This window comes from Oncorhynchus nerka, linkage group LG18 (assembly GCF_034236695.1).
Source record: "Oncorhynchus nerka isolate Pitt River linkage group LG18, Oner_Uvic_2.0, whole genome shotgun sequence".
Taxonomy (NCBI): domain Eukaryota; kingdom Metazoa; phylum Chordata; class Actinopteri; order Salmoniformes; family Salmonidae; genus Oncorhynchus; species Oncorhynchus nerka.
This window is the reverse complement of record NC_088413.1, coordinates 32,627,481-32,637,855: the sequence shown is the minus strand read 5'-3', so window position 1 is coordinate 32,637,855 and position 10,375 is coordinate 32,627,481. Positions and strand designations below refer to the sequence as shown.

At 42.3% G+C, this 10,375-nt stretch overlaps 1 protein-coding gene across 5 annotated transcripts in view; it reads right to left on the bottom strand.

Annotated features, from left to right (window-relative positions):
* Positions 1-1,470: 1,470 nt before the first annotated feature.
* Positions 1,471-10,375, bottom strand: part of stra6l (STRA6-like) — a 23,630-nt gene continuing 14,725 nt past the window's right edge. For 4 of the 5 annotated variants that reach the window (XM_065004029.1, XM_065004028.1, XM_029687253.2 and 1 more), the window contains 10 exons: positions 10,023-10,134; positions 9,742-9,895; positions 9,273-9,348; positions 9,070-9,151; positions 8,915-8,963; positions 7,600-7,717; positions 7,171-7,290; positions 4,256-4,419; positions 3,302-3,460; positions 1,471-2,435 (listed from right to left, as the gene is read on the bottom strand). In XM_065004029.1, coding sequence (XP_064860101.1) covers positions 2,185-2,435; positions 3,302-3,460; positions 4,256-4,419; positions 7,171-7,290; positions 7,600-7,717; positions 8,915-8,963; positions 9,070-9,151; positions 9,273-9,348; positions 9,742-9,895; positions 10,023-10,134 — 1,285 coding nt within the window. In that variant the 3' untranslated portion in view covers positions 1,471-2,184. Of the gene's footprint in view, positions 2,436-2,487; positions 2,728-3,301; positions 3,461-4,255; positions 4,420-7,170; positions 7,291-7,599; positions 7,718-8,914; positions 8,964-9,069; positions 9,152-9,272; positions 9,349-9,741; positions 9,896-10,022; positions 10,135-10,375 lie in introns of those variants that run through there. The other variant, XM_065004030.1, reaches the window with a different exon arrangement.

The following is a 10,375-nucleotide window of genomic DNA, read 5'->3' as shown; positions in this document are numbered from 1 at the left end:
CTGTCACAAGACACAGGCCTCCTTACTGTCCCTCAGAAACCAGCTGGAGGTAGGGCTTTCTGCTATAGAGCTCCATTTTTATGGAATGGTCTGCCTATCCATGTGAGAGACGCAGACTCGCTCTCAACCATTAAGTCTTTATTGAAGACTTATCTCTTCAGTCGGTCCTATGATTGAGTGTAGTCTGGTCCGGGGGTGTGAAGGTGAACGGAAAGGCACTGGAGCAACTAACCACCCTTGCTGTCTCTGTCTGGCCGGTTCCCCTCTCTCCACTGGGATTCTCTGCTTCTAACCCTATTACGGGGGCTGAGTCATTGGCTTACTGGTGCTCTTCCATGCCGTCCCTAGGAGGGGTGCGTCACTTGAGTGGGTTGAGTCACTGACGTGATCTTCCTGTCCGGGTTGGCACACCCCTCGGGTTTGTGCCGTGGGGGAGGTCTTTGTGGGCTATACTTGGCCTTGTCTCAGGGTAGTAGGTTGGTGGTTGAAGATATCCCTCTAGTGGTGTGGGGGCTGTGCCTTGGCAAAGTGGGTGTGGTTATATCCTGCATGTTTGGCCCTGTCTGGGGGTATCGTCGGACAGGGCCACAGTGTATCCCGACCTCTCCTGTCTCAGCCTCCAGTATTTATGCTGCAATAGTTTATGTGTCGGGGAGCTAGGGTCAGTTTGTTATATCTGGAGTATTTATCATGTCTTATCCGGTGTCCTGTGTGAATTTAAGTATGCTCCTCTAATTCTCTCTCTCTCTCTTCCCTCGGAGGACCTGAGCCCTAGGACCATGCCTCAGGACTACCTGGCCTGATGACTCCTTGCTGTCCCCAGTCCACCTGGTCATGCTGCCACTCCAGTTTCAACTGTTCTGCCTGTGCCTATGGAACCCTGACCTGTTCACTGGACATGCTACCTTGTCCCCGACCTGCTGTTTTGGACTCTCTCTCTCTACCGCACCTACTGTCTCTAACTCTGAATGATCGGCGATGAAAATCCAACTGACATTTACTCCTGAGGTGCTGACCTGCACCCTCTACAACCAATGGGATTATTATCGACCCTGCTTGTCATGTATGAACGTTGGAACATCTTGGCCATGTTCTGTTATAATCTCCACCCGGCACAGCCAGAAGAGGACTGGCCACCCCTCAGAGCCTGGTTCCTCTCTAGATTTCTTCCTAGGTTCTTCCTAGGTTCTGGCCTTTCTAGGGAGCTTTTCCTAGCCACTGTGCTTCTACATCTGCATTGCTTACTGTTTGGGGTTTTAGGCTGGGTTTCTGTACAACACTTTGTGACATGTAAAAAGGCCTTTATAAATACATTTGATTGATTGACTGATTGATGTCATTTGATCAATAAAAATAATTAATTTGATGTGGATGTTTTGTGTCTTTACCCATAACTTTGCACCTTTGATGTGAGGACATGGTTTTGTTCTTTCTGGATTCCATTAGAATGACAATCAAAGAGAAAGGGACTTCAATTCCGACAATTTAATCCTGCAAAATACTGTTCTTAATTATACAACTAGCTTTTTTGCCAGAGCAGAGATGCTGAATTATTTTGTTGCTTGAGCTACAGACATCTATATTGTTCTGCTAATAGTAGTAAAGGCTCAGTGCACTATTTTTATGAGAAGAAAAAAAAAACATCTTTAAGAATAAACATATTTTAAAATGTATATACAATACCAGTTTTTGATACACCTACTCATTCAAGGGTTACACTATTATTCTACAATGTAGAAAAATAGTACAAATAAAGAAAAACTCTTGAATGAGTAGGTGTGTCTAAACTTTTGACTGGTACTGTATATTTTTTTAATGATGATTTTTCAGGGAGTGCTGCAGCGCCCTCAGCACCTCTACTTCCCGTGGCTATGTGGCCTACTAAAAACAAACGGGCCATTATGAGGTAAAAAGCATAACTGTGTCCATTTGTCCTGTCATCTTTCACAGTAGGAGTAATTATGTAGCTATTTCCTGAATTTACAATACATTAATCATATTATTCATCACATACAATACAATACATTGTAAGAGCTTGGCCTACAGAATAATTGGCCTGTAGTATCAAGTGTAGCACTCATGAGCCAAAACGTGTCCTCGGAATGTCTGTAGGTCTACTAAATGTTACATCACAGTATTGTACTACACTATTTCAGGCCGCGCGTGTATAAACCCTGAGCAGAATCAGTCAGTTAATGCCTGCCCATTGGTCATCGTCTGATCTGACGTAACTGTAGCGGCTGTGGCCGTCATCTCTGGTGCCTGTCCCATCTGTTCGGTCTGAGAGGCCAGCAGCCAGGCTTGGACCACAGTGTCCTGGTGGTGAGTGGGACTGGACGAGGTCCTGTTCTTCCTCAGGAGGATCAGTCGTGGGTTCTTCATCAGGGTGTAGAGGAGCATCCATCGCCGCCTGGCCCTGCTTCCACGGGCTGAATCTACAACACAGTGGTATTAGAGAGAACTTCCACGGGCTGAATCTGCAACACAGTGGTATTAGAGAGAACTTCCACGGGCTGAATCTACAACACAGTGGTATTAGAGAGAACTTCCACAGGCTGAATCTACAACACAGTGGTATTAGAGAGAACTTCCACAGGCTGAATCTACAACAGTGGTATTAGAGAGAACTTCCACGGGCTGAATCTACAACACAGTGGTATTAGAGAGAACTTCCACAGGCTGAATCTACAACACAGTGGTATTAGAGAGAACTTCCACGGGCTGAATCTACAACACAGTGGTATTAGAGAGAGACTGACATTATCTACAAAATATTTATTACGTGTCCCAGTGTTCCTATTTCAGGTCTCAAATGTCACTTGTGTGAGTTGTGGGGCGTCCAGGATCTGCTAATTTGTCTCTTTTGATCAAGTCTGGGTTGGGCTACTGAGGTTTGCAGTGGCGGAAAAAGTACATCATTTTAAAGATACCTTTAGTAGAAAATGACTCAAGTAAAAGTGAAAGTCACCCAGTAAAATACTACTTGAGTAAAAGTCTAAAAGTATTTGTTTTTAAATATACTTAAGTATCAAAAGTAAATGTTATTGCGAAAATATAAATAGTAAAGTACAGATACCCCCAAAAAACATCTTAAGTTGTACTTTAAAGTGTTAATATTTAAGTACTTTACACCACTGGAGGTTAGTATGATTTGTGCTCTCAGAAGCTTCTGATCTCTCAAGGACAATTTAGTCTAATACACACTCACATGATGAGAAACTTCAACCTAGAGTAAATTATATTTTAAACAGCCCATTATTTGATCTGCAGCTGTGTTCATGACATCTTAATGTTAACTGACCTGGCGAAGATGTGTTGTTGAACGTGGAGTAGGATGCTGCCTCTGTGGTCCTCTGTTGTTTCGCCATGGTGTTGGACAGGAGAAGATGGCAGAAACACACCATGACAGGATTGTTGTGGTAGTGGTCTGCAAAAATCATCCCGATCCAAGTACTGTAACCTAAAATAGACAGTCAAAGAGTTACATTCTATATGACATGTACTTGCCACACAATCTTTGTCATACAAATCCTGTGAAATGCTGCCACCTTCTGTATAAATCCTATATTACAGGCCCTGCGATTGACGAGAGCAGTGTTTCCAAACCTTAGTCCTGGGGCCACTCCTCTGGATGCACGTTTTGGTGTTTTGCCCTAGCACAACACAGCTGATTCAAATATCCAACTCATCATCATGCTTTGATTATTTGAATCAGCTGTGTAGTGTTGGGGCAAAAAACTAAAGGTGAACTCAGAGGTGGGGTGTGGGGTCAGGACCGAGTTTGGGACTAGCGTCCTGTCCAAGGGGTGTACTTGTTCACATCAAGTTGCCACACTCTCCAGCAGTGGTAGGCAACCCTGGTCCTGGAGTGCTACAGACACTTCATGATTTGGATTTAACTGACCTGGAAGACCAGGTGTGTCGAATTTAGTCAATCACTGAACTGATTAATTAGCTCAGTTGGTCAGGTGTGGTGTCTCGTTGGAACAGAATCCTGCAGTACTGAAGACATCCCAGGAACAGGGTTGCCTACCCCTGCTCTACATAAAGGAGAGATAGGCTCCTGCTCCTATGAGCCGTTCTGGCTGGCTACGCACTTATATTACAGTGATTGAATCACCTGTTTGTACGTAGCTGCACCTGTGTGAGTTTTCAACCAAAAACTATAGGCTTTAGTCAGAGCCTTTAATTAGGGCGGAGAGTTTTTCTTGGTCAGGGAAAACCATCTGGGCCCTAACTAGGTCACTAAACTGACCAGGGTCCATGGACTCGTATCCCTTCGGCATGATGGTACGGTCGATGCGTGACACCAGCCAGGTGCCCACCACGCAGCTGGTTAGCAGACGCAGGATGCAGTTACTCAGGCCCATCACAACGTTGTAGAAGAAGAAGAAGTAGTTGAAGTTGTGGAACGCCTTCCTAAAAGGGGAGATACCATAGAGTGCCATGTCAACAATGTACACTGAGTATACCAAGCGCTAGGAACACCTTCCCGATATTTCGCCCTCAGAACAGCTTCAATTCGTCAGGGCACGGACTCTACAAGGTGTCGAAAGTGTTCCACAGGGATGCTGGCCCATGTTGACTCCAATGCTTCCCACAGTTGTGTCAAGTGGGCTGGATGTCCTTTGGGTGTTGGACCATTCTTGATACACACAGGAAACTGTTGAGCGTGAATAACACAGCAGTGTTGCAGTTCTTGCCACAAACCGGTGAGCCTGGCACCTACTACCATATCACATTCTAAGGCACTTAAATCTTTTGTCTTGCCCATTCACCCTATGAATGGCACACATACACAATCCATGTCTCAATTCCCTCAAGGATTAAAAATATTATTTTTACCCTGTCTCCTCCCCTTCAACTACACTGATTGAAGTGGATTTAACAAGTGACATTAATAAGGTATCACAGCTTTCTTAATATTTTGTATACTCAGTGTATGTATTTCCTGATATGTATGCAGAACATGCCAAAGTGGGGTCACGGCATGTGTGTGTGTCTGTGGTTGTGTGTGTTCTTGCGTGTGTGTGCAAACAACTTGACTGCACATAGTCTTTGCCACACATTTATGCATTATGAAGCTCAACTAGCTCTGGTTTGGGTGAAACGCTGTGTCAACCCATAAAATCTCTTCCAGTCTGTCACCAGAGGCATGCAAGATTAACTTAAATAATGGTTGTGTTTAACGCTTCACATTAGCTTGTGGACATTAGCGTTAGCAGGTGAGAACCACTATTACTAATCCCCAGCGTTAACCCTGGGCTAAGAAAAGCTTGCGTAACTGAGGTCAACTAAAATAAATAGCTGTGGGTAAAGAAAAATACTTGTGAAAAGATATTATGATGTAAACCAGGAAGTCCAATGCCAATTTTTGTCCCAATATTTACCTTTGCAGTATAATATGTATAGTACAATGGAAGCTGCTGAGGGGAGGACGGCTCACGATAATGTCTGGAACTAAGCTAATGGAATGGCATCAAACACATAGAAACCATGTGTTTGATACCATTCCACTGATTCTGCTCCAGTCATTACCTCTTGTGGTACAGTACCAGTGAAAAGTCTGGACACACCTACATTTAAGGGTTTTTCTTAATTTTTTACTATGTTCTACATTGTAGAATAATACGGAAGACATCAAAACTATGAAATTACACACACGGAATCATGTAGTAACCAAAACGAATCAAAATATGTTATATTTGAGATTTTTCAAAGTAGCCACGCTTTGCCTTGATGACAGCTTTGCACACTCTTGGCATTCTCTCAATCACCTTCATGAGGTAGTCACCTGAAACTTTTAACAGGTGTGCCTTGTTAAAAGTTAATTTGTGGAATTTATTTCCTTCTTCGTGCATTTGAGCCATATTATGGCAAGAACAGCTCAAATAAGCAAAGAGAAATGGCAGTGCATCATTACTTTAAGACATGAAGGTCAGTCAATACGGAACATTTCAAGAACTTTGAAAGTTTCTTCAAGTGCAGTTGCTAAAACCATCAAGCGCTATGATGAAACTGGCTCTCATGAGGACCACGACAGGAATGGAAGACCCAGAGTTACCTCTGCTGCAGAGGATAAGTTCCTTAGAGTTAACTGCACCTCAGATTGCAGCCCATTGTAGCTTCACAGAGTTCAAGTAACAGACACATCTCAACATCAACTGTTCAGAGGACTGTGTGAATCAGGCCTTCATGGTCAAAATGCTGCAAAGAAACCACTACTATACGACACCAATAATAAGAAGAGACTTGCTTAGGCCAAGAAACACGAGCAATGGACATTAAACCGGGGAAAATCTGTCCTTTGGTCTAATGAGTCCAAATTTGAGATTTCTGGTTCCAACTGCCGTGTAAGGTGTGATGGTGTGGGGGTGCTTTGCTGGTGACACTGTCTGTGATTTATTTAGAATTCAAGGCACACTTAACCAGCATGGATACCACAGCATTCTGCAGTGATACTCCATCCCATCTGGTTTGCACTTAGTGGGACTTTCATTTGTTTTTCAACAGGACAATGACCCAACATACCTCCAGGCTGTGTAAGGGGTATTTGACCAAGAAGGAGATTGATGGGGTGCTGCATCAGATGACCTGGTCTCCACAATCACCCAACCTCAACCCAAATGAGATGGTTTGGGATGAGTTGGACCGCAGAGTGAAGGAAAAGTAGCCAACAAGTGCTCAGCACATGTGGGAACTCCTTCAAGACTGTTGGAAAAGCATTCCAGGTGAAGCTGGTTGAGAGAATGCCAAGAGTGTGCAAAGCTGTCATCAAGGCAGAGTGCGGCTACTTTGAAGAATTTCAAATCTAAAATATGTTTTGATTTGTTGAACACTTTTTCGGTTACTACCTGATTCCATACGTGTTATTTCATAGTGTTGTGTCTTCACTATTATTCTACAATGTAGAAAATAGTCAAATTAAAGAAAAACCCTTGAAAGAGTAGGTGTGTCCAAACTTTTGACTGGTACTGTAAATGTGGGTGTTTTATCATGCACCATGTCCTCCCTTGAAATCCTTTAATTAAGGAACTGTTAAGCATTCTTCTTTCTTTGTGTGAGCGTTCCAAAGACTGGGTAGAGTTGTGATGGGTGAATGACTGGTGACCAGTAGACTAAGGTGAACGTTAGGTCAAGAGGTATGGCCTGTGTTGCATAATACCCCACCTGTTGTTGAGTGCCAGAGGTTTCTTCCTGTCTGACGGTGAGATCTTGTCCTGAAGGAAGAACACTTGGACCAGCACCACCTGTAGTATAACCAATCCTATAACGATACCTATGGTCAAACTGATAGAGAGAACGTTACTTCATACAGGATAAGGAAACTCACACTGCTTGGATATGTATACATACCAGGAAATATGTTACGTCAACGCTCAATGGGTAAAGAAATACCAGCGATCAGTGACATTTTTTCATATGAGCTGAGCGGCTCCTTGAATATGTTTTATTTCTGAATAGTTAGAGCCTGTTTAAAGCACTGAACGGGCCAGTTTCCCAAATCCAGATTAAGCCTAATCCTGGACTCAAAAACACTTTGAATGGAGATTCTCTGTTAATCTGGGTCTGGGAAACTGTCCCATGGAGTACACTTACAGAATGGTTCCCATGTTGGTCAACATTTCCAACACTCTTCCATTTTGGATGGGGAGGACCACTCCGTAGGTAAAGAGCAACGCAAAGACGAACTGGACAAAGTGAACAATTAGAAAACCTGGAAGAAATCGGAGAACTTTCATATAGAATGCATTTATTTATCATTTACCTATCCAATAAATAATTATTCACGGTCACCTCCAAAATGATTGGCACCCTTCATAAAGATGAACAAAAAAGACTGTAAATAATAAAAATACTGCGCTATACTGTATCCCCCCCCAAAAAGTGACAATGACATAGTTTTATACTAATACAATTGCTTGGAGAAAGAGATTACACTTAAGAAGTGTTTTTTTTTTTATCTAAAAAAGATACATGTCAATATTACTGGCAACCCTGAAGATTATTATAAATAAAATCAACCTAAATAAAATCTGCATTAACATTCTACTTTTTAAAAATGTATCTCAGTTTAAGGAACTGTATTGTGGCCTTCCTTGGCTTGCTGTTTCACTGGGGTATAAAAATGAGGTAACACACGTGCAAAATCCCTTTGTCATCCATCACCATGCGGAAAGGCAAATAAATCACAAATGAAAAGAGACAACTGGTTGTTGACATTCATAAATTAGGCAATGGGTACCAAAAACCCCCCCTGAAAAACCAAATATACCACTTACCACTATTAGGGCAACATTTACAAAGTTTTAAACCACTGGAACTGTGGTAAACTTCCCTGGTAGAGGACCCAAGTGTATCTTGTCCCCACACACAGTGAGGAAGACGGTTCGGATGGCATCAAAAAAATCTTGGGGTCACCAAGCCTCCAACTCAAAAGTTAGACGCCAACACCATGCCAATAGGCTATTTTATTGAGAGCAAACAATAAATATAAACTCCTGGAGTTTGCTAAACGGCATTGGCACTTGGATTGAAACCAGGTGCAATGGCCATCGCAGTTTTCAATCTCATTAAGCATTATCGGAGAAAGGCTTAGCGCTGTTATCCTTGCAAGGGGAAGGCGCACAAAGCGTTGAAAACAGGAAAATCATTTTCACTGATATCTTTGAGATTTCATTTTATTACTTAAAACGAAACATTTTTCTCTGAGCAATTTTATTAGCATAAATTAGTATTTTGTTTATCATATAATATGTCTCTGTATTGGTATTACTTATTTTCCACAGTATTCTTTGCTCATCTTTATCAAGAGTGGCAATCATTTTGGAGGTGACTGTTTATGTCTCATTCTATATATCCCCTTATAAGTATGTATCGTGTGGGCTGAAAGGAAGAGGAAAGGTTGTCTTACCCCACAAAGTAAATGCTATTTGCCATCCGGAGTATCTTGTGATGGCAGCCTGTATGTAACGTTACAAAATATGACTCTTAAATATTTTGACACTACAAATAACATTCCCAATGATTCTGTGGAACATTCTGGCATTGGAATATGCTGCTACTCACCACACTGACTGCAGAATTGGGATTATGGAATTTCTCAGGAAGAAAGGCCTTCTCCCCCGCCCACAATCTCTTCAGATGTTTCCTGTGACAGGGCAAAAATTATAACAGCAATGCTAACAGATCATACATCATTTACATAATCTATACTGTGTATATACAGTATATGGAATATTTGTGGAATAACTGCATCAAACAGGACATACCGGTAGCATGCTAACACATGGAATGTGTATGACACAGACGTTAGGCTGGCAAAGATGGTTGTGGCTAGCCAGCACTCTGGAAAATCATTCAAACAAACAAACTGACACGTAAACTATGCAGACTGATGAATGATAATGGTACAAATATTCAGGCAAACTCTGCACTCTTTGAAAAAAGGGTTCCAAAAGGGTTCTTTGGCTGTCCCCTATGGGGCTGTCCCCTATGGTTCCAGGTCGAACAATTTGGGTTCCATGTAGAACCCCCTGGAACCATGTAGAACCAGATAGAACCCTCTGGAACCAGAGGATTCTACATGGAACCCAAAAGGGTTCTTCAAAGGGTTCTCCTATTTGGACAACTGGAGAACCGTTTTAGGTTCTAGAAGCACCTTTCTTTCTACGAGTGTTGGTGCGGCAACACACGCACGCAAGCATGCACACACACAATAGTCTAAACCATGCTCCTTACTTCTGGCAACGTGAGCGAATTCCTCAAATTGGGGGATCATATCTACAAATATCTCTGTTTCATTGCAGGAAAAAGCCAGCTTCTTCAGTTGGTCTTTCAGAACATCCAATTTATCAAACGCATAGTCACTGAGACTATAGTCAGCCAAAGTCATCTGTGGAAGGACAGACACACCCAAAGCACACAGTCAGAAGCACACAAAAATATGTCAAATAAAATACCTAAAATAAGTGTAAAATAACACATGAAAAACCTAATCCCGCCCATATAACAAGGCGAACCGTGTATAAGCCAATCAGGGATATGATGGATGTGCCGATCATTCTGTTAGGGAACTTGAAGTGGGGGTCCCAGTCATAGACCCTCCTCTGGAACCAACTGGCCTCCAGTTTCCTATCAAAACGATTACCGGAATTTAACGAAATCATTCTTAACACTCCATGAAAAATCTTTAAGACACACAACCAGTTGATGCTGAATGTTTGCATGACCAACGATGAAATGTGAATGATTGTCACGTGTTGAACATAGTAGGCCTAATTTTGAAACAAGGCCAATGGTGGTGTATTTATCAATGATGTGACAGGCTGTTACCAATGATTTACTTTTATATAACCACAGAATATATCATGAG